General features: G+C 48.9%; 6 protein-coding genes across 6 annotated transcripts; 2 read left to right on the top strand and 4 right to left on the bottom strand.

Moving 5' to 3' along the window:
- Nucleotides 1-451: 451 nt before the first annotated feature.
- ANOM_010035 (putative salicylate hydroxylase) lies at nucleotides 452-2813 on the top strand (the record flags this gene model as incomplete). Its single annotated transcript, XM_015555291.1, has 5 exons — nucleotides 452-589; nucleotides 650-775; nucleotides 838-912; nucleotides 969-1812; nucleotides 1876-2813. The coding sequence occupies 5 exons, from the start codon at nucleotides 452-454 to the stop codon at nucleotides 2811-2813; spliced, it is 2121 nt and encodes a 706-aa protein (XP_015403038.1).
- Nucleotides 2814-3512: 699 nt separating this feature from the next.
- Nucleotides 3513-4406, bottom strand: ANOM_010034 (SDR family NAD(P)-dependent oxidoreductase; the record flags this gene model as incomplete). Its single annotated transcript, XM_015555290.1, has 2 exons — nucleotides 3513-3768; nucleotides 3829-4406. 2 exons carry the CDS (start codon nucleotides 4404-4406, stop codon nucleotides 3513-3515), a joined length of 834 nt encoding a protein of 277 aa, XP_015403039.1.
- A 418-nt stretch (nucleotides 4407-4824) lies between these two features.
- On the bottom strand, nucleotides 4825-6313 carry ANOM_010033 (FAD-binding oxidoreductase; the record flags this gene model as incomplete). The annotated part of the gene is made up of 3 exons (XM_015555289.1): nucleotides 4825-5648; nucleotides 5704-5827; nucleotides 5885-6313. 3 exons carry the CDS (start codon nucleotides 6311-6313, stop codon nucleotides 4825-4827), a joined length of 1377 nt encoding a protein of 458 aa, XP_015403034.1.
- A 556-nt stretch (nucleotides 6314-6869) lies between these two features.
- Nucleotides 6870-8466, top strand: ANOM_010032 (putative MFS transporter; the record flags this gene model as incomplete). The annotated part of the gene is made up of 2 exons (XM_015555288.1): nucleotides 6870-8142; nucleotides 8249-8466. Coding segments are annotated over 2 exons (1452 nt in total), but the record flags the coding sequence as incomplete, so codon positions are not given.
- A 288-nt stretch (nucleotides 8467-8754) lies between these two features.
- ANOM_010031 (Ulp1 protease family protein) lies at nucleotides 8755-10438 on the bottom strand. Its single transcript, XM_015555287.1, has 7 exons — nucleotides 10011-10438; nucleotides 9919-9946; nucleotides 9837-9851; nucleotides 9733-9782; nucleotides 9666-9685; nucleotides 9066-9617; nucleotides 8755-9011 (listed from the first exon to the last, which is right to left on the bottom strand). Exons 1-7 carry the CDS (start codon nucleotides 10065-10067, stop codon nucleotides 8951-8953), a joined length of 783 nt encoding a protein of 260 aa, XP_015403036.1. The 5' UTR covers nucleotides 10068-10438; the 3' UTR covers nucleotides 8755-8950.
- Nucleotides 10439-11129: 691 nt separating this feature from the next.
- ANOM_010030 (putative Rho guanyl nucleotide exchange factor) lies at nucleotides 11130-16943 on the bottom strand (the record flags this gene model as incomplete). Its single annotated transcript, XM_015555286.1, has 3 exons — nucleotides 11130-12317; nucleotides 12373-13982; nucleotides 14036-16943. 3 exons carry the CDS (start codon nucleotides 16941-16943, stop codon nucleotides 11130-11132), a joined length of 5706 nt encoding a protein of 1901 aa, XP_015403037.1.
- Nucleotides 16944-22715: the final 5772 nt, after the last annotated feature.

Below are 22715 nucleotides of genomic sequence, written 5' to 3'. Positions count from 1 at the left end.
TAGCTACTAGCTATTTTATCTCATTCAATAGACCGATACATTCAAATTTCATAAATTCTAACATTAATTCTTTTTCGGAGTGTACTTATACAACATTTTTCCCGTTCAGCTATGTTTGGATCACTTATGCACGGTATAGCTAATAAAGGCACCAAGTGCTCAATTTCTCAGTCAAGCATCAATCTTTCAATTGTCAATGCTGATATCCTTGTCATACTACGCGGTACACTCATTACCCCGAGACACGTAATGCAACCTCGGGCATACATCCAACAGTGTAGATATGAGTCCCCCACCCCGGGTAGGTGGGCCCGAGACCAGCCCCAACAGCGTTCCGTTTAACAACGACATTAGGAACTCCTGGTATATAATACGTAACCTGAGGCATGCAAAGCTTTCGCATACATTGTGCAAACACCAATCTCATACCAGTGTATTCCCTGTCAACAACATGACCCAGCTCAACGGAACATCCGTCACTCCAAATTCGAGGAGCGAGAATCGCCCCCTCAAGGTCTTGGTCATTGGAGCCGGTATTGGCGGATTAACGGCCGCTATTGCGCTCCGTAAACAGGGCCACGATGTACAAGTGCGTGTGATAATCCTCACTCTTGGAGTATGACATGGTGTAGGCTAACAAGCGTTTTAGATATTCGAACAATCGCGGCTGGCAACTGAGACTGGAGCTGCGCTCCATCTTGCTCCGAATGCGAATGGAATCCTCCGACGTCTCGGTATATGTGCGGAGGAATTCGGTGCAAATGATTTCGAGAGGGTGTGTACTCATTTCGACTCTGCGTACTATTCTTGGAGTCTGCTTCTAACGAGTTGATCTAGTTGACGGAATACGCTGCGAGCGGAAAAGTAGAAAGGTCTATGGAACTCTCAGAAAATCATAAGATATGGCAGCATGTTCGACTCCCACAAACGCTATCCATTTCCAGTTTCTAACTATCTGGATTCTGCAGAAATGGTTACTTGCTCATCGCATTGACTTGTACAACAAGCTGAAGAGCATAGCAACCAATGCTGAGGATGGAAGACCAGCCATTCCTTTACGAACGTCAAGTCGAGTGGAAAGTGTAGATGCTGAAGCCGCGCAGATCACTTTGGAGAATGGCGCCCATTTTGCAGGTGACGTTGTCCTCGGTGCCGATGGGGTTCACTCGATAGCAAGAAGCGCGGTCCCTGGGGGCGATATCAAACCATTTTGCAGCGGCAAGAGTGCATTCCGCTTCCTTGTGTCTAAGAAAGCCGCCCTTGATGACCCGGTCACTGCGCCTTTGGTTAAACACCCCGGGGAGTTGTGTATGTGGTATGGAACAGATCGTCGCATTGTTATGTACCCAACCTCCCACAACTCCGTCCTAAACTTCGTGGTAATCCATCCCGAGGCCGAGTCGGCCGATCAGGCAGCCGATGGGTGGGATCAAAGTGGAAACCTCGACAAAATGCTTCAAATTTTCTCCTCCTTCGATCCCACAATTCTCAGACTCTTGGCCAAGGCCGACCCCGAAAGTGTAAAGGTATGGAAACTCCTTGATATGGAGTCGATTCCACAGTGGCATTATGGACGTTTGGCTCTTCTTGGTGATGCCGCGCATCCCTTCCTGCCGCATCAGGGACAAGGGGCAGGAATTGCAATCGAGGACGCAGCTTCGCTTGCTGTTGTTCTTCCACTAGGAACTCCTGTGGAGGAGATACCCGAGAGACTGCAGCTTTACCATGACATCCGATACGCGCGCGCAACCCAGGTCCAAGAATATTCCCGGATACTTGGTGAAGATCGGACCGATGGTAAGGAGCTTGATAGTGAGTAGCAGGGCCCCATTCTATTCAATCTAAGAAGCATTACTAACTACCATGTACTGATAGTGTACGGGTTCGTCAACTTCAACTGTGGCCACGATGAATGGGACAACTCCACCCAAAAGCTCCGTGAATGGACCTGGAAACGCATTCCTAGCCCGTACTGGCGGATGCCCATTGCCTTCGGGCCCATGCCAGGTCCTCGCCAAACCCACCTCGGAGTTCCCAGAGACGGAACGAAGTCCACCTTCACCACTGCGTCAATCAAGTTCAAGACGTCCCGAACAGTTCTCCAGAATCTGTTCCCACCCGGCCGGCGTGGCTGGCGTTTTACTTCGCCCGGCACCGTCGCCTACGCGTCCTTCGCGAAAACCACGCTGAATAAGATGGACTGGCTGGGCGGCTCAGGATACAGTCACATTGGTCTTTATGTCCACGGCGTCGAATACGTCAAGAAAGATGGCTCTACCGTGAAGGGCTCGTACCTCCCCATCCTGTTCGAGTCGCTGACCGATCCGATCGTCTCTGGTCGGGAGGAGCTAGGCATGCCCAAACTGTACACGTCTATCGATGTCTATCGCCGAGCGACATCTTATCGCATCCGAACTGGCTGGCAAGGTGCGCTCTGGGGTGACTTCCTCCTTGAGGACCTGGTCGAGATTGACCCGTCGTCTGCATTTGGCGGAATCAGCGGAGAAGCGGACGCTGGTATGCTGGCATATAAATACATCCCAAAAAGTGGCCGTGCAAATAAGAATGTGCCGGCGGAGGAGCATGCCGTCTGGGATCCGTTCTCAGAAGCGATGCCGAAGCCCACGCCGAAGAGGGTGTACACGACCAAGAAGGCGAGTTTTCAGATTGACGCTCTGGACTGGGAGCAGCTGCCCACATTGCATCATGTAATTTCCCGGCTGGCGGATGTACCTGTCTACGAGGTTATAGGGGCCAAGGTCGTTGAGGGTGAGGGTGTCCCCGATGTTTCGGGGGCGAGGCCAATCGAGTAAATGATGCTATTCTGTTTTTGATCTTTGAACTCTCGGGTGGCATACCTTACAGTTATGGATATTAGGTTGGATATTAGCATATGGTCAAGTCTCTAGTAGTCGTGGTATCTTCGCCATTGAACTGTTTCTGAAGTATATATCCAGTTAGCCCTAACCTCACCGTAGATACTTGAGCGTAATGCATCATGTAGATAGAGATCCACAACAACCCTCCTCCTCCACCTCCCCATTTTTATTTAGTTATTGCTTCTCAAATAACCTTCGCCGTTCACTCCTTAGAAGTGAAGAGCGCTCTATGCAGCTCTCATCAAACAGAGATCTAGGATCCTAGACAGTATTTTTATCTAGGGCACCTGGCTAGAAAATCTTCAACTCCCAGCAGGATGGAAACCTGACAGACCCTCAATATATTTAAGTCAAGCTTGGTCCACGGCCGAAGAAGGCCCAAAAAGCGAATGGGACACAAATGATCATGCATGAACTACTAAGACAGAGCACGGAAATATATATTCTTCTTTGCTTGGACTTGGACAGTTTTGCTTCGGCCGTGATCATGACATTGCAATTTCAGCATAGTTACTGAGTAGGGAAACAACTATCAATATATATCTATGCTAGCTTTCTTTCAAGTCATTAAAACCGTTCCAATCCACCAAGTTACCGATGACCTCTCTGACAGGAAACAGAATGCATGCATGTTTAGTCAATAAAAAGCCCACCAGATGCAACAATATGTGCTCCATTGATCCATCGTGCACGTTCCTCACAGAGGAATGCGACTGCAAAAGCGATCTCATCTGGCTCCGCCATTCTTGGCCCAACCGGGGTTTGGTCAATAATTGGCCGCAGGATCCTCATCTGGTCCTCACCGGCAGCCGCAAAGCCTTCAGTCTTGGTAGGGCCAGGACTGACAGCATTAACTGTGCAGCCATATTTGGGTGGCAGCTCTTTAGCCCTAGATCCACTCACTTAGTTTATATCACGAACATGGGGCGAGAGCCGTAGCTGCACCTACCAGCATTTTGTAAAAGAGTCCACCATCCCTTTTGTTCCCGCATAAATGGTCTGGTTTGGTGGAGGCCCACGACCGGAAATGCTGACAATATTCACAATCCTGCCACTCCCTTTCGTCAAGTGAGGCAAGCTTGCTTGAGTCAGGAGGAACGTACTCCGTCCATTTGTATTGACTAACAGATCCCAGTCTTCCAGAGTCTGTGATTCGAATGGCTTGTTCACGGCAAGCGCCACACAATTTACCACAATATCAATCCGACCCCATGTCGAGACTGCAGCATCTACTAGCTTCTGTGGAGATGTCGCCAACAACATATCCGCTTCAAGGGCAATGGATGGCGAGGGAAGAGACTCCACCAAATTGTCCGCTTCCTCTCTTAAGTGCTCGAAGGGGTAATTCACCACTGTATTGGCACCGCGGGACGAGAGCTCTCGTATAATCGCAGCGCCGATTCCTGATGAGGAACCACTAACGATTGCTACTTTGTCCGCGAGGCTTTTCCCGTTCATCGTGTGGTGGGACTGAGGTGTTAGATGGCTAGCTACCAAACTTGTACGGCTAGAAGCTGATGATCTCATCTTTGGTCACCTTGCATTGTTAGCTTTGATTTGAAGACGAGAAACACGGTCCATATTATGAAACGACCTGGTGAGGGCCCGAGTATTCGAGTGAAGACGCGCGTCTCAATACGTAGTCTAGGCGATGGAGGAAGCATTAATGCGGGGAAAGCTATTCTCCCCCACATCCCGGGGTACTCCACAGCCATCCACTTCTCAGTTAGTCAATTGACTTTATACGTAGCTTTTCTGGTGTATCTAGTGGCTGGATTGTGTGGACACTCTAACCGCAGCCGAACTGCGAGAGGTAGAACGTTACGGTACTCAACCCGAATGATTATAGAGCCAAGGATTTAGCCAAGTCAGGATAGTAGTTGACAAAGTCAGAGATAAATTAACGACGAACATATATCAGTTGGCTATGATATGAGGCTATTATCTACAGTTTCCATTCGTGTGCATTTAGCAATCCTTGTGTTCCTGAGATGTCACCCTTATCCAAATATCCACATATCCTCCCCGTGGGATCCCATTTACGACGAATCTCCATCAGACGCTGGGCGTTGTCGTCAGCCCAATATCGAGTTTTCCTCACTTGAAAGTCCGAATCTCCTAGATACGCCCCAACTGAATGTCGTTCGACTTTCCGCATGATGTTCTGAACCCATGTCTGGCATCGGAGGTCATCCTTCTCATCCTCCCATACAGTATACAGCGCAAAGTAATGGTCTGACTGCATGCTCAACGCCATATCTGGGAGTTTCCGCCGGCTGCAGGGATTCATTCCAAACCAAAGAGCGAACGATTTCTTATGCGGAAGTGTAGTGAACGCCTCCTCTAGAACAGCAGGAACATCTGCATCGTTGTGTATGTAAGCGTTATCGGCACAATAGCGGTGTCCTTCTGGGTTTGCTTTAGCTTGGTTGATGTATTGGTTCTCAAGACTGTCCTCCTGGCAAAACCACTCAACAACGGCCCCTGCTGGCCGTGTCTTCTGGGCTGGGGCGAGTGCCCGTTCAGCTTCTTGCGCGGAGGACTTCATGGTGACGAAGAGAATAAACAAGCATAGCTCATCTTGGCCCTCAGGGTAGTTGGCCACAGCTGCAATTTCGGTATCGTTATCAAAATCTGGAGTGATAGATATGATCCAACGAAAGACCTCGTGGTAATGTCCTATGGGGTAGACATAGCCCGATGACCGGAAGCCACCTTTAGGGTACGGCACGAGGTCGAGATGGAATCGGGTCACCACGCCAGGAAATCCTGGAATCTTACGTTAATTGCTTTAACTGAAAATTCAATGAAGAACGAAACATACCTGGCCCAGCTCCACGAGCAGCCCAATAGAGATCACGGTTCTGTTGCGAATTGCAATGCACCAAGTCCCCACTAGCTGTCACCACATCTAGAGCGCGAACACGTTCGCAGGCCCATCCCCAGTTCTACATATCATAATGTTAATTGCACATCAATTTGAAACGGTCAATGGTGGTTCATACTCTGCAATTCCAACCCATTCCGCCCTGAAGCAGGAAACCACCGATGCCAACGTCAGGGCAATGGCCCCCAGGAAACATCAACCCGTACTCCTTGGTCAACACACCATTGATATCCTTTCCTGTCATGCTTGGAGTTGCCCATGCTATTGTCCTCTTCGGGTCCACTTCAAGCTGCTTGTAGTTGCCCAGGTCGATCAAGATCGAGTTGTCCCGGACGCTCCACGCAGCCCACGAATGGCCGCCAGAACGAACTGCGACCCGACAGTTATTCTCAATGGCCAGCTTCACCGCAGCCACAATGTCATCTTGGCTACTTGCCTTTACCACGGCCAAGGGGTACCGTTGAGGGCGACGGCGGTTGAAGACGCGGCCCACGCGGGCGTCTTCATAGGTGTCAGGATCAGCTGTCTTGCGCCAGGTAATCTGCATGATGTCTTACTCAAACACTGTATGTGCTGTAAGATGGAACTCAGGTCACAATATCATATTTAACTAATTTCCCCATAATCCCCCGCCTGGTTCCCCCGCACTCTACGCTGGCCGATGCCGGGTATGTGGGGAATGAGGGCACAGTTCAAAGACCCGGTGGGCCCGACGCGAGCCAAAGTGATTAAGCTCAGTGAGCGGCATTAGTTTATTTTCTCCCCCGTACGTCCTCGTCAGCTTAAATTCATACCCAATTCCAGGCATGGAGGGAAGCTTTTAGGGGGAAGAACGATTATGCATTGTGATCTCTAGCATACCGATGCATAGACCAAATGATGTCTCCAAAGGAAGTCGATCCCTCTCCAGTTGCGCCTCGAGGGCATACCTTGGGGGACTTGCGTCTGCGACATCATGAAACAAACGAGATTATTCTGATTCCAACCCCATCGAGCGATCCCAACGACCCACTAAACTGGCAAGCTACTCCAGTTGGCCCCATTCATCCCTATGCTTGCTTCCCCACCTCATATGACTAACGGCCCGGGTTCAATGGCTTAGGTCGGCGGCATTCCGGTACTATATCGCTGCTCTTGTCTGTCTGGCGGTGTTGCTGTGCAACTTTCTTGCGGCTGGACCAACCGTCGCAATCGAGCAGACAACCGTCGATTTCCTTGGGCCAATGGGCTCAGATGCTAGTGCTCACATTGCGCGGGTGTCCTTTTTCTACAGCACCACTTCCCTCATGCAGGGAGTGGGTATGCTGTTCTGGATGCCTTTGATCATCAAGTTCGGTCGCCGGCCCATATATGCCATCTCGTTTGTTCTTTACGTGGGAACGGGCTTATGGTGTGGGTTTGCCAAAACCTACTCTGTGGAATTGGCAGGCAGGATCATTATGGGTCTGGCTGCAGGTGCAGGGGAATGCCTGGGGCCATTGACAATCACGGATATCTTCTTTCTCCATGAGAGAGGTGCAGCCATGTCACTCTACACGGCGGCTTTGTCGGTTGGAGTGGCCGCCGGCATCATAATCGACGGGCTCATCACCATCTCGCTCCACTGGAGGTACATCTACTACGTGGCTACTGCATTGATCGGCGGCGTCACTCTGCTCGTCATTTTTACGTTCCCGGAAACCACATTTGACCGTAACAGTGCTCTGGAGAGGGAGGCCGCATCGAATGTCCCTGTATGTGCGCGGACAGCGTCAAAGTCAGCTGTAACATCTGAACATCACGAAAATGCTGAGTCCCAGATATTACAGATCGGAAAAAAGCCTTCATATCTCAGCTCCCTCCGTCTATTCAACGGCATCCATACCTCTGAGCCGCTGCTCCGCATTTTCCTCAGACCAATCGTGCTGATCATTCTTCCACCCGTACTATGGACATCACTGGTCTTCGCCGTAACGATCGGGTTTCTCGTGGCCATAACATCCAATTTCGCCACCGCCTTCTCGACAACCTATAACTTCGCCCCATATCAGTCCGGCCTGTGCTTTATTGCAGGCTTAATCGGATCCTTAATCGGCATCGCCTTCGGCGGCCAGGTGTCAGACTGGGTGGCGGATTGGTTCACCCGACGCAACAACGGCATCCGGCAACCCGAGATGCGTCTCCCCTCCATTGCTATCGGGGGCGTATGCGCCCCCACGGCCCTAGTACTCTACGGCGTCGGGATAAACAACAACCTGCACTGGATAGCCCCAACCGTAGCTCTAGGACTACTAAACTTCGCCATCGTGCAAGCCACCAACGTCGCAATGGTCTACGTGATCGACAGCTATCGACCGTCCGTGGGCGAGATAACGGTCTCCATCCTAGCATTCAAAGGTACGTCCACCGATTTCCTTCGCCCATTCCTGGCGAACAACAACAATCACGAACCTCCCTCCCTCCCTTCCTCCTGGGAACTGGCACTGATTTGATATGATGCTAGCGGCATTCGGATTCCTCTTGTCGTTCTATACAAACCCCTGGATCAATTTGGAAGGATATAGCCAGGCGTTTGGAGAAATGGCCTGTATCGCTGGCGTTGTTATCTTGATCGCCGTGCCGTTTTATTACTGGGGTAGAGCTGTCCGCCATCGAACCTGGAAATGGCGTATCATGCAGAAATACGGCAGATGGGGGGCTGATCGTGACGTAGGCGAGTAGCGGCGCTTATGTGTACTTGTTGTTTGAAGTGTAGGTCTTTGAAGACTTACTTGAATATTGCCGTCAATCTGACAAAGTAACAAGCAGAAGCAAGTAGAGCAAGGTTGTAAGTGTTAGACCTATGGTTCTGAATTACCCATATCCTGGCCGAATGGCCTCCCACCATATTAAGTACATTATGTAACATAAGAATAGGGCTCTTTTAGGTTTAATAATGACGGTTAATGCTAGTTGCGGTTGGTAATATGATGGATTGCACGAGATAAGAAAAAAAACAAAAAAAAAAAAATAGAGAAAAGGGAGGGGAAACCATCAGAGCGTAAAAAGATGCTGAGAATGAAAAACGTGAAGTGGTAAGGTCCCCGCCTTATTTCATAACCATGTCCTGTCTGACGTATGCATTATCCATAGACTTGAACTCCGCATCCTCTTGACGCCTTCGCCGATCCATTTGTTTTCATATGCAGCCCCGAGTATACTTTTATCATTCAATTCGTGGAGGGCCAGGGCTTGCTGACTTCTTCCCTAGCGGGCTGAGACTCGCTCTGTTCAGCCAAAGGTTAGCATAATCGCGTCAAGGCACTTGTTCAGCGACATACGACCTCCGACGTTCGCCTTCCTTGCGGAAGCCATCAATGATCTTCGTCATCTCTTTTCTTCCACCGCGGGCATCTACTTTCATTCCGCCCAGACTCATGCTGACTTTCTCGCTGGCGTTCGCAGTCAACAGCCTTTTCAGCAGCAGATGCCGCATACTCAGGCACACAAACACACCGCAGTCGCTACCATTCTCTTGTACCGGCGAGTCCTGTAGGTGAATGAATCGAATGGGTCGATTGAGTAATGTGCCAAACTTCATAGTCACCGTCCGGGCTTCCCAGATGTTTCCAGGAGGAAGTGAGTCGTAATGGAATGCTATCCCATCGACAATAGATATGAGAAGCAACGACCAGTGAGACCCGCCCTCAGCTTCAGTTACATTGCGACAATCATTGATTGGAAGAAAGACGTGCGTCGTCCGCGTGAAGTCGGGTAAGGCCTCCCGAAGCGTGTGCGGATTGGGTGTCTGCAAGATCATGAACGACATGCTGGGCCGCAGAAGTACAATGTTGGATGATTTATAATGGACGAGAAACTCGCGTTCCAGGTATCTGAAGATATCAGTTTAGGCGATGGTGGAACAGGCCCAATCGACTTACTCCTCCCAGAAGGATATGATCTGTGATAGATTAGCTACAGTCCATCGGAGGGTGCGATCACACCCACATTATCCGTGAGCCAGTCATTCTTGAGTGATTGCATATCCTCTCTCGTCACTGTGGAATGTCAGGTCTTCTATTAACCGGTTGCCAGGAGAAGCGCATACATACATCGAATGTCATAGTCTGTGTACTCCAGTCTAGTCAGACATTATCCTTCTCAGAGACTAGTGTCAATCAACCATGCACTCACAGCTCAAATACGCATCATCGGGGTTCAACTACTGGAGATAAGCTTTTCGTCATGGATCCGACACAGCAAAAGCCAAACAGCCCAGAGCCTACCGTATCACCAAACCGCTTCATCCTCTTATGCAACTTGCCCAATCCGCCATCAAGCATCCTGTCCGTCTTTATCTTGCGCGATAATCCCGAACCTCAATTGTATTATCTATCCACAAATCTCTCTGGAGGGCGGCAATCGGTGGGCCTGTTTCTGCTGAATCGAGGGGCCGTTGTGGAGGGCGGGGAACGGTTGCTGTGCATTCGATGGCTATCGAGCGCATCTATCCGAGGCCCTATCAACCGTTTCCAATGGTGAAGCGGTTTAACTTCGTAGCTCCTTGTGGATTTCTCTATCAGATGAAGGGGAAATCGTCCAATCCGAAAGATGAAACAAGCCGTGATTGCGGTGGTTTGACCAACTTGTGTTCGGCAGGGGAGCGAAGAGGAGGAAAGTGGAGTTGATCCTAACAGGGACAAGCTGCCAATCACCTGGGGTCAAATGGAAAGAATAGTAGTAAAGCAACAGCCGAGTGACAGGCGGTTCCCACCTGTGGTGCACGAGAAGTCGCCCCTTGCGGCGATACGATTGAAGCCGTTCCGAAATGCCCGCGACGTCACTGTGGCTTCGGTTGTGGCTGGTGTATATACACGTGACGCGTGACTATATAGAATCTCTTCCTCCCACGATTAGTTCGCTACATTTAACATTCCACGTTTGCGCATAATATTTACGTTCAACTTCTAGTTCCATTTTAACAACTAAATCAGGGGTATCTAAACGTACATTGGAGTGTCTCTGGCAGATTGTGCCTTCACTAGCACGAGAAACCGTAAACACCTTCGCAAAAGCAGAGAGTAACATGTATATCCCCGCACACATCAGACATTGCAAAAGCAGAATCAAAGCAGATAACCTGGCCACCAGCCAATAGTAGACTGGCTGCCACCAGACAACAAAGAAAGAAATGCAGATGCGAAGAAACGCCCCCAAAACTTCATAACACATCATAAAAGAGGAATGTGAAGACCGATAACTCCAGGGCGGCCTTCTATGGAGCGTCAACGTTTTCTGGGGTAGATCCGGTCTAGAGCTAACAGACCCAGGACATCATGACGCTGGCGACCTCCATGCAAGATGTACAGTATTGAAACAAGCAATAATTTCATCGGATAGTGACATTAGGTTGAGAGTTTCGCAAAATGCTTATTCCAGATCCAACCAACCTGGCGGGTAGGGTCGTCCTGGTTCTTGGCTAGCCACAGCTCGCCCTTTTCGGCGATGACATCAAATATCTCTCCGGCAACATATGTCAGGTAGGGATAGCCGGCCTCTCGTCGGGCACGGTCAATGTTGAATTCATTAATACTAGCGGCAAGGAATAGCACCGCCGGTTCTTTGGGTGGTTCGTTCTCCTGGGGAGCATTGTCTTGTGGGTTGTCCGACATTGGCATTGCAGAAGAGAAAAAGCCCGAATACCGACCACCGCCAGGTGAGCTCGGCTGTTCTTCGGTTGGTCTGTCACTACTCTCAGAAGGACCACCAATGACGTCGACGAGGAATGGAGAATCAAGGCTCAACCGGGGAAGGCTTGGACAAGACTCTCTGTTAGAGCTAGGCTGAGGTCCAGAAGCTGATGAGCTAGTAATTTGTTGCAACATGTGGCTTCGGGGTAGTTCAATCGAATCGGGCGCAGCACGACCCGAGAAAGTCGAATCAGCACGCCTGCGTCCAAGAGAGACCTGGGACTGGCTATCAAAACTTGGCGATTGGAAAGAATGACTTCCACTGCCAAAATCATGGGAAGCTTTAGGTGATTCATCCATAGTGGATCCAACGCGAGTGCTGGCGCTATTGACAGTTGATGGGCGCCGCGGCGAACTAATAGTTGCCCCGGTTGGGGGAGTGTTGAAATTAACGAGGTTGACAGCATCGGCCAATAACGACCCATTGCAAATGCCTAGGGACAGTACCTGTGCCTCAGAGAAGCTGAAACTCGCATTCCAATCACCAATTACCTTCTGGATATCGTCCGGGAACGAGTCCACTAGGGGGCCAAGTTTCTCCTGCAAAGTCTTAAACCACGACGTTTGTATGTGAACAAAGCTTTTCAGGCAAGACTCCATCAATTTAGCGGTAAGAGAGTAGAGCTTCGGAAGTTCGTCTTTAAGGGCCTCATTAAGAGCGACAAATTGTTCCCCTTGCTCGATGGTTTTCTTATCTGGTTTGTCCCCTCGTTCCTTAATGCTCTTGAAGCGGGCATAATCCATTAGGCGTTTGTCGCGCTTTTTCATCACTCTTTGTGGTCCATCATGAAGCTTAAGCAATGTGACCATTGGGTCAATGACGCTCTTACGAACGACAGCGATCTGGACATTGTCAGTCATTCTGGATACACGCGCTTCCATAGGGGATTGTACTTACATGCTTGGGTAATGCCTCTGTTATCACATCTTGGACAGCTGTCTTCAGCTCATCGCATTTGCCCTCAATTTCATGGTAAGCAGTCGGGGCGACTTTGATAAACTCTTCTATCGCGCTGGTAATTCCACCAAAACAGTCCATGGATCCCTGGACTTCACGCGTATACCCTTCCGCATCCCGCATGACAACTTGCAGTTGAAAGAAATTGTCACCGAACCTCTGAGACAGAGCATCGTATTCCTTGTCTTCAACCATGTCGGAAAGGCCAACCTGTTGCTTCAATTTCTCTGTGCGACGTCCAAATGCCTTTGACAAGCCTGCCCTGACATCAGACTCTTTTCTCTTGCGGCCCACAACTTGCCCCACAACATCTGCACGTTTCTTCAGCTCGTTGATACGAACGGAGATGTTCGTAACTTCTTCAAGGGCAGTAACGAGAGCAGCACGGTCTGGGTGATCCTTAGGTGTCGATTCAAGGAGTTCACTCAAAAGAAGGGGGTATTTCAAGATCCGCTGTACTGGCTTGACGAGCAACGAATCTAGATCCCATGCTGTGGTGAGATCGGATGCCCAATCCCGACATTCTTTGAGCCAGATAGCCACTTTCGGGTTCTTTTGCAGAGTCTGAAGTTTCTTATTGGCAGCATCATGGTTCTTCAGATAGTCGGCGTAGACCTTCTCCATGTTTGCTATATGCGCTATGAATGCCTGCCCAATGAAAGTCGCATTATCTTTCTCCACGTCTGAAGTGCTACTCCCAGTAGAAGATTCTTGATCGTTTCTCACGACAGGATTTCGAGGGTTACGCCGGCTGGTCCACCGCTGGGATTTAGGCATTATATAAACACTTTTCGCTGCCTCTTTGAGAGTGTCCTGGAAAGCCATAGAGAATTGCACGACTTGGTCTGAATTTGCAAACAGTACTTTGACATCTTCCGTGGAGAGGTCTAAGCATGAACTGGAGGTTCCCTTATAAATATCATCAACAACTTTCATGTCTTTTCCGAATGTATATTCGGTATCAACTAATTCCTTTATGACATGTCGCCGCTTCTTCAGTTGACGTTGTTCTGGGGATGGGGATGCGGTTTGTGGGCGAGGATGTTCTGAAGTCGAAGGAACCAACGAGGTTGCCGATGAATCCAAGGTGTGCGAAGAAGGAGTTGGCTCAAGTCGCCGGAGAGAGGAGTCCTCACTGCTATCGGTGCTTTGAACGGGTCCCAGCGGCGCGAAGGTGGCGTTCGAGAAGATGTTGGGATGAGCGACGGAAGTCTGTGGGAAACGATGTGTAGTGCTATCTTGAGTTTCAGGGGGCGGAGCTGGAGGGTCGTGGCGTGGTATAGGAGGTGGTGGAACATCGTCATCATTAAACTCCTGAGGTGGATGCACATTGATTGCCAGACCTAGGCCTTCGTCGGTATCTTTTGGATGTGCGTTGGGAGTCACTAGCCGCGGTGTCGGAACACCATCAACTCCCTGGCTGCCGTCAATTTTGGGGGCCTGCGGCGATGATCCTTCATCGGCGGCTACTTGCATCCAATCCATAATTGATGGAGACGCATGCTCCCAGTCATCGCGCAAAAACAAGCTCGCCGAATGTCGCATGCGTTCTGAGGGTGGGATACCGTCAGTTTCCGTTATTAGGCAGGATCGTCAGTCAGACTCTCAGTTCTTCTTTCATCTCTCTGCTCAACCCGGACATGTGGCGGCTCTGGAGACGCGCGTATTGCTGGCATGGGAAGGGGATGACTCCTGCCACTCGCAAGCTCTTCTATGTAGAGCTGAGCCACACGCTTAGAATCCCATCCCCCCAGTCTGACTAGGCTGGGTGTGTCGGACGGCCCGTAAGGATTCCTATGTGATACAGCTTCTTTACTTGGTTCTGTTACCACACGGGCTGTCTGGGGCAATGCATGGGGAGGTTGATGACCAATGACGGACGGAGTGCTCGAAGATTCAGAGCATGACTGAGTAGCAACCTCCTCGCTATCCTCGGCGCAGTGGTGTATATTAGAGAGATCGTCATCACTGCCCTCACATTGCCCACCCGAAGAAGTTTCGTGGTGCAGAGAAGATGACCAAGAGCTCATACTCCACCGGTTCGCTGGTTCGCTCTTGGTAGTACCCCGCTTGATATAAATATCACGATGCTCTTGGTTCTCACTGCTGTCTATAGAATCTTCGATAGCCATCGCGTCTCTCAGAACAATTGGAATAGACCCCTTTTCATCATTATCAGAAAAGCCATAATCTTGCTCATCGCACGATGAATTGCTAGGGCTGGAATCACGTATACGCATTATTTGGCTCAGCAGGGTTCTGTGTGATGCATGTAGATTCTGTTTGGAAAGATCATCTTGAGGTTCTGGATCAAATGCGGTGATATGGGTCTCGTTGGACCCTGCTGTTGCGGCCGAGTCAGGTCGCAGGTCGCAGGGCATCAACTCAAATCCTTGGCCGTTCAAAATCATCTCCGAGTGGCCTAATGTTGGTGAGTCCATCGTCATCGGATGATAGTCTGTTGTATTTCGAGAGTTCTCTGATACAGACACGTCTGGATCGACGCGAAGCTGTGAATGCGCCTTCGAAGCCTCTGTTTCGGGTGTCATGTCTTTCGCTTCATGTCCACAGTCGCCAAATTCCTCGATTACTGTCACGTTATCTTCGGGCTGTACAGAAGTAATCACGTCTGCAAATCCAGTACACTGTTCCTTGGGGGTAGAAGGCCGAACAGGCTGCTCTGTTTCTTCTTGAGCTTTGACCTGGCGTCGGAGCTCCGCTGCTTTCTCTTCTTTTCTCTCATTCTCTTCGACTGTGCGATTGAAAGCTTGTTGGATTCTCTGACGTCGGGTTGCAAAGTCGACATTACCCAATTCTGCCAGGCGTCGCTCTCGTAGCCTGGAGTTTCGTGGCTCACGATCACGGTTGACTTGTCTTTGAAAATTCGAAACCGTTTCCACCACTCTTGAACGTGGCGCCGTTTGGGCAGTTTGTGAGACGGGTTGACGTGGCCGTGAACTTCGCAGAGGGGGCGACTTCTTCGGGGGAGGAGCGGCTATGTATGCCTCCAAAAGGGCACCCTTTTCAGGGATGTACTGACGGGCCCTACCAGGGGCCACTTCCCGCCTTGCATGCGGCGTTATCGCAAACGTTGCTTCGCCCTCATAGGTCAGTTCACGGGCGGGATGAGACGCCTGTCTGGGAGATGGCTTGGGCAGGCGGCTAACGCCTTTCGGAGGTAAAGCGATCTGCTGCGCAGATCGGCTGCCGAAAGCTAGCTCGGTTCTTGTTGGCGAAGACGGCGAGGAATCACCCGAGGCGGAAGCTGAATTAAGGCGGCGGGAGGAGATTGGGATGCGCGACTTGGAATGTGGGCTCTCTAGGGATGTCCCGGAGTGTGGCTGTAAGGGGGGCTGGTCCGCCATATGAAAGTCAGAAAGGCACGCCGCTGCACCTCCAGGATGATCTCCAGCGAAATCACTCCTTGTCCTCCGGTGAGTATTCGTGTTCGAAGTGGTATTAACAGCCTCTAGAAACGGCGTATGTCCTAGATACCAAGCAGTCGGAGTCAGAGGCGTCAAGCCAAGTGCTGATTCGGGATGGTCAAAAAATGCTGGGTTTGGGCTCGGGATGGTCCCTTCAGAACCTCGACGGCGCAGAAGTGACGGTGATCCATATCCCAAGCTGTGAAAACTCGTATCCAATGCAAGCGATCCGCCACACGCGGGCCGCTGAGGAAGGTCGGAAGAGCCGGGACGGTTATTGTTGATATCGTTTGTCCTCAACCGAGGAAGAGAACGTTCTGAGGGTATATCTAGAGCAAAGGTCCCTATCGTATTCCACCGAGGAATTGGATTTTTCTGAATTGATGAATCGTGAGTTTGTCTCAGACGAGAGGCAGTCTTGAATGGTATTGATCCGTCCGTGGGGCTAGCCGGGCTGACAGTCTTGGATGTAGACGTTGACGGTAGTGGGAGAACTTGATCTGGATTGTTGTTGAACTTGTTCACGAGATCCTTAAAAGAGACCTGCCTTGGCCTCGCTATCGACGCCCGTGCTGGCGGTACCCCGATATTGTATCCAAGCCCAATGTTTCTGTATGATGAATCCGAGAGCGAGCGAAATGGCCCTGAGCTTTCCACGGACGACTTCGATGGGTGCGCTGGCCCAGAACACACTCGTTGAAATTGTGTCGGGTGATTTTCGGCAACTTCGGTGTTATCGATTTCATCCATCAAAGGTTCGCCTGAACCACCAGCAGTATCACCGTTTGCAACCGATATGGGTGGATTTGGGCGATAGTAGTCGTCAGGGTCGGGGGAGGATCGGTTGTTCGAGGATAGGCCTGCCGTTACAGGCAATACTGGAGAGTCTGTGAGACCCTGTTGCGCAGAGTATGTGGTACTGGCAAGAGGCGGTGCGGGAGAAGAGGCAATTAGTGATGTTTCAAAGGAGTCATCCGTCCGGGCATCATAAAAATATTCATTGGTGGGCGGAGAAGATTGGCGCCGAAGCTCATGAGGGTTGCCGTTCAGAACGCAAGAAACGTGCTCGACATCACTGCCGGACATCTTGCATTCTTTCAAGCAGATGGTCAGTGTAAATTGTGTCGTTCAATACTGTTGAGTTCTCTCTGTTCACAAAAACAACAACAACAACAAAAAAAAATTAAAAAAGGACGATTTTTCCCACCGAAATGGTTGGCGGTGATCCTTCCTGTTCGAGGGTGCTGGGCTTGTGATGCGTTGTTCACAGCTGGTAGGCCACAGATGAGGTTGCAGATTGACCGGCCGGAACTACAAGGCAATCATCACCGGGTAGCACCACGCCAGTACGGCGTCATATTTGAGACAGTATAGCAACGAAACCACCGGTGTGATGCTGGAGGTGTGTACCTCTTTCGGAGATTGTAGAGAGTTATTTGATGCTTAGCCCGCCGCTTAATGCGTGAGGAGTAAATGGGGCAGGCGAAAAGAAACGAATGAAGGCCAGGAAACGGGACAGCGGCCAAGTGTTCTGTTTTGAAAGTCAATGAAAGACCAGCGAAGTATAGGGCTCGAGTAAGACGGACGGGACGAGCGTTTGCACAGCGTCTAGCAGGGGTGTTGGTGTTGGAAAGTGGAAAGTGGAGGGTTATCGCAAGCGGGTCGAGAGGGGTTGTTGAGGTCAGAGAATCAGAGAGGAAATGAGGAACAAGATGGAAAGCGATACTAATGACCGCAATCGCCAGAGAGAGGGGGCGTACAGTAGTATTGTTGCTGCGCGGTACTGTATGTATGTATGGAAGTACGTCAAGGTAAGGTCCAAGAAAAGAAGGCCCATCAAATCAAATAAGTAGTAATAAGTCATCGATGACGACCGGGCATCGATCCTGTGGTCCTATCAAATAAAAAGGGCCGTGGGTGGGCCGACAGTTGGTTAGTACGGAGTAGTTCGCCCTGTTCCTGTTTGAATCTCTGACTGTGTCCACAGTCTTTATTTAGCCCACTAGCAATCGGCTCTGTAAACATTACGTTCCAACTTGTACAGGAGTCAATTACGAATAAATAAGCGCGGAGAATAGAAAAGAACCAGGGGTATAAACAGAGGAGAGGGGGGAAAAATTGAATAAAGATAAATAAAAATAAATATTTTAACAATAATTACTTCTTTTATGCAAGAAAAGTCTGATTGATCTAATCAGTATCATGACACCCTGCCTCTCGGCATAATCGCCCGATACAACAGGACAGCGTTAGATTAACTATTATTCTCAACATAGATTGCTAGATCAACAATTAATACCACTGCTATCCAGTAAAATCTATAACCAGAAAAGGATGAACGAAAAGGGACAGAGAGACTCGTCATAGTATGTACAGTATCATACAAGGACACAGCTAGGTTGGTACAGCGTGAAATCATGTTTCAAGACGGTTTTGGTATTCTTGTATGATTATTACTAGGTACCTGATCTGATTACGGTCTTTAACGGTCTAGTCTGGGTAAGTCCCTAGCTCTCGGTCGAAATGTTAGGTAGATCTTCAAAGTGGTCCTCGGGTGTGAAAGAATAAGGCAGACAGAAAATTCGAGCGAATGAAAATTTTCAGTCCATAGAAGATTTGGAGAGAGAAAAAAAAAATCTTTCCAGCAATAGATCCAACCATGGGAGGACATTTCCTTTTTGTTTATCTTCTTCCTTGTCCCGTGCCTTTGTCCTTTCGGCTGGTACAGCAAACGATCGGAACGACATTGCGTTTGCTGACTCGATCACTGATCATCAAGAGTCGATCTCTTGGAAGACATCCATTCCCTTTTTACCTAAGCGGCCGGCTCATCCACGGTCTGTTTCCAGCCAAAAGAAAATCTAATCAATATCGAGGCCAATACTTTCAAAAGCACTAGTAGATACTATGTCTGAGGAGGATATCCTTCCATCAGACTAATTGAAACTGATTGGACGAGTCTTTGATCAAGTCTCTTTCAGCCTTCCAAGGTTTGGTTATCCATGTATCACTTTTGGATCGCTCCCCTGGGACTACTATTTCGGGCTCCACCCATCTTTGTTTGACCTGGAATTTCGGCTTTTCGTTCCTTTCCACTTTCTTTTGTTGGTTTTCTCTATTCCTTGCTTGGAATTTTTAGCTTGTACCTATGATAGAGTTTGTGTCAACCAGCTTGTTTCTCTTTGCTCGACTTCCAATGTTCCTTTTTTGACTGTACCCGTAGCATCAAAGTCGGAAAAATCATTAAATAAATATTAATTAAAATTTAATAAAATAATGAAAAAATAGATGAATAACAAAAAGCTCATTACCACGTAATTACAATGTATTGGTATACCGTGTTATCCGTTGCAGTTGAATAATCAATTTTACTCCCGTAGAGTTTTCAGTCTCCGACAAAACTTCTCATCGAAGTGCCTGCATGAAAAGCACGCTGCCAATTGTGTTCAACAAAAACCGATAGTAGACAAGACGGAAAGTAGATCAATAAAGTGGTCCTTATACCTCATTGAATGTGAGGTTAAATAGTGTTTGTGACCAGTAGACAACAGATTTGACTCCTCTCATGGTTCCTAGAACATAATAATTTGTTCGAGAACAACCCAATCCAGTTAATCATACATACACCTTAGAGCTAATAGGCCCTTTAAGGGATAAAGCATGATTTTCTTTTCTTTTCTTTTTGTTCGCTATCCCCTTCCCTTCTACTCTTATGCTACGATGAATACTATGATTCCGCCATGTTATGATTCGCGATATATGAGCAAGGGGGAAGAGGGGATAAGGTCATTCGATACCAGGTCGGTGTGCTATTGCAGTAGGACGGTGCAACAGTGCCTTTTTGACCACTTTAGATTCTGTCCATACATCCCGAGTTCGTTACCGCATGACCCGGGCACTTTAAAAGAGGAATGTGCAGGGGGAATGCCGAGTTTAATTTGATATGCCGGGATCAGTAGCCTTTGCTTGAATGGGCAGGAGATACGAGGTACAGGACAGCAGGAGGGGGTTGAACACGCGCTAGTCGAGTAAAATCATACATACGTACGTACGGAGTACAATTTCCGATTTCGAGTGATCAGAAAACGATTCTTGCTTGCTTTTTCCCAGCGGATCCCAGCTCAACTATAAGCTATTCTTCATGCTCACTAACCTACCATTTAACCTCTTAAGGTTTAAAAAGCAATAACTCTTGTACCCAGCAGACAGGGAAGCATCGATAGATCTCATTCACCATAATTATTGCCCTCCTTATCGATTGTGGCCGACATCAGTACATCTGTCAGCGTTCCTTCCGCTCGTTATTCTATGCAAGGATCCATCAAGTTGGAAATGATGCGTTTTTATTGGCTCCAGGTCCATCCACTTCCTCATGTGTAATTATGTCACTGGCCGAAGGACTCATCTGCTTCGCCTGACATTGGTTCTGTCTTCCATCTGTCTGTCCGTCCGTCGATGGTCACACCGCTGGTTAGGACAAAGTGCGACAAGAGTTGAGTTATCTGCATGCGCTTAAGCCCAACTCGCGAAATAGCCATGACGGGAGCGAAAGTGGAGAGGGAAAGATTTCCTGCCACTACTTCCACAGTGGATTTCAATCCATCTGTCAAACGCAATCCCAGGGACCAGAACGTCAGGACAAGAGGCCATGACATATTTCTCAAGGGCTGTACCAGAAAACATCCCCCGGACTCCGCAACCACATGAGGACGGAAGCATACCAGGGCCGGGCTGGCCTGGTGGAGACGTAATTATTTACGATCACCCTTCCTCGGGAACGCTCCTAGCGTTTGCGACCTTTCTAGACCACCGTCGTTCCAAGGATCTGGGTTGATGCTCCATGTCCGTGCGTGACTGGCGAGGCTGTCCTCAAACCGCAACACTTTTCATTTTCGGTTATGATTTTCTGTTATTCTATGCAGAAGCGTCAGGCACAACAATTGATCGACACGCTCATTATCCTATCCTAGAGGATAATCCCATTAACACGCTCAGAATCAATTCGATTGACCCACAGAGACTTTCGATCTTAAGATTACTTCAAACTTTCAGAGTTTTCCTCGTCACACATTCAATTTCGGCAGAAAAAGAAAAACGAGAGGAAAATTTCATGTATTTACTTTCATGTTGGTTCTCGTTCGTCTATCCAGATCAGGTACTTGGTTCCATAGGCTCAGGGACCTCATATACATCACACAGCGGCCCAGTGGCCCCACATACGAGTAATGCAACTCACAACAATCTCGCTAAATGATTTTTACTCAAGGGTTACCTTGTATGCACAGCCAGCGTATTCGGCCGTGTCAAGTCGGGGGTTTTCTTAATTCCATAGCCACCCGTCGGCCCGCCGGATGTAGCCTTTTTGCATCCGCATGTTTCTGGCAGAAACGGTCTCTCTGGCATGCGGGTCGCAAAGCCCTTTTAAGGTCAGGGATAACACGCCATGGCGTGTGTACCAACTGCCACGACGGATATATGTGGCCATACAGCTCTGACTGAATACTATCAATTCAATGAGACACCGTTTGTTGGTCTAATTCTAACAGATCTCACGTTGGTCGCGATAGCGTTTAGAAATCTTTACTGGAGTTCCATACATTTCGAGGAACATCAAAATTCGCCTTGCGCCAAGGCTTACAATACAAACCAAACAAACAACCCCCTTCTCAACGCCAGTGACCCCTTGAAGTGGCAACCGACAAGAACAACCAAATACAATAATACATAACACATAGTACCAGCTTCTCAACCGTATCTCAGATATTAGGTTAGCATGAGGCAACAAGCTACGATGTGTTTCAGGGACCTGCAAGTATTGACTGATAGTTCTTTCAAGTGTTCGAGATTCTTCGACATGTGAGACTGGCCTTGTCTCATGCTAAAACATGGAGGAACAGGGGGTTCTCCATGTCAGATGCAACCTGCGAAGCACTAGTAGTAGCTATCCCTAGGTAGGGGTTAGCCAATATTTGCGCCTAGTCGGACTCCATACTCCGTTTGGGGTGTACTACAGTAAGCATGATATCAAAGGATGCACAGCCACAGCGTTCCCAATATTGTGTGGAGCGTGTAGATGTCTACGGGGAACCCGAGAAAATCAAGACATACCGCGAACCAAGTAGCTAGATATGCGCCTCATCGAAACTAGAAAGGGAATCTCGATGTTTTGGTTCTCTGGGTAAATGCTACATGAGCGTACGGAGTACTTGGGTTACAGGACTCGCAACCAACTTCGTGGCTTGAAACGTCTTGCTTCCTCCCCTGTTTCCCTTTCGTGGTTTTCAAACAAACCTCCTCTCACATTTACTGAGACGTATATGTTGGTTATTTGTACGTACAAAAAGTCTACCTAGGGTGACAGCCGACCCCGTAAACAGTACATGACATGACACATTCTTAACCCCTGACTATATATATAGTGGCGTCAGAAAGCAATAATACCCACAACACGCTTCCACCCTGGATCCTACACTGGTTTGAACCTCACACAAGCCACAATACATACCATCGTAGCCAGTGCAACGCGAGAAACCACAAGGGCATATTCAGAGTAGTATTCGACGAATATCGGGAGTCCCCTTTCTACCTCTGTTTCGGATATACAACAATATAGTGATATCATTATAAAGAAATACTCAATACAGAGCATTGAAGCGCTCTACCAACGGGTGTGAAAGGAAGAAATTGATTGCATCGAACGGTGGGGAAGGGGGGGGTTGAGGTGGAAACCTTCGAAGAACTATTCCGGATGTCTTCTCGAATGCCAACATGAGGGAGATCGTCCCAAAACGGTCGATGTCTAAAAACAGCAACAATTATAAACTTTGGCCAGGTACAGCATACCATACGAGATATGGT

The sequence above is a fragment of the Aspergillus nomiae genome, assembly GCF_001204775.2.
Source record: "Aspergillus nomiae NRRL 13137 chromosome Unknown contig00376, whole genome shotgun sequence".
In the NCBI taxonomy this organism is placed as follows: Eukaryota; Fungi; Ascomycota; class Eurotiomycetes; order Eurotiales; family Aspergillaceae; genus Aspergillus; species Aspergillus nomiae.
Note: the sequence above shows the minus strand (reverse complement) of the source record. Positions and strands in the feature narration are given on the sequence as shown.